Source organism: Pteropus alecto, unplaced genomic scaffold (assembly GCF_000325575.1).
Source record: "Pteropus alecto unplaced genomic scaffold, ASM32557v1 scaffold63, whole genome shotgun sequence".
NCBI lineage: Eukaryota > Metazoa > Chordata > Mammalia > Chiroptera > Pteropodidae > Pteropus > Pteropus alecto.
This window is the reverse complement of record NW_006434897.1, coordinates 8,829,142-8,829,404: the sequence shown is the minus strand read 5'-3', so window position 1 is coordinate 8,829,404 and position 263 is coordinate 8,829,142. Positions and strand designations below refer to the sequence as shown.

The window sequence follows — 263 nt, the reverse complement described above, 5'->3', positions numbered from 1 at the left end:
GAGCAGTCCGCGCCGATGGGAAGAGGAGGAGTGCGTCCCGACCGGCCGCGAGGGCTGGCGGGGAGGGAAGCGGAGGGAGTCCGCTGCCGCCGGCGCCGCAGGCGTCTACCTGAGAGCAGAAGTATGAGCCCTGGATGCCCAGTTTGAGGCAGGTGGGACACTGGAGCTTGGCCTCGCTGCTGCAGCCGTCCGTCTCGCATACCCGTGTCTCCACGGCCGCCATGCTGCCAGGCTGCTGGAGGAGCGCTTCACCGAGGAGGAGG

At 69.6% G+C, this 263-nt stretch overlaps 1 protein-coding gene across 2 annotated transcripts in view; it reads right to left on the bottom strand.

The window, feature by feature from the left end:
• The window catches only part of METAP1 (methionyl aminopeptidase 1), a 53,229-nt gene extending 52,972 nt beyond the window's left edge, over window positions 1-257 (bottom strand). For both annotated transcript variants that reach the window (XM_006910753.2, XM_025046015.1), the window contains exon 1: window positions 110-257. In XM_006910753.2, coding sequence (XP_006910815.1) covers window positions 110-223 — 114 coding nt within the window. In that variant the 5' untranslated portion in view covers window positions 224-257. The remainder of the gene's footprint in view (window positions 1-109) is intronic.
• Window positions 258-263: the final 6 nt, after the last annotated feature.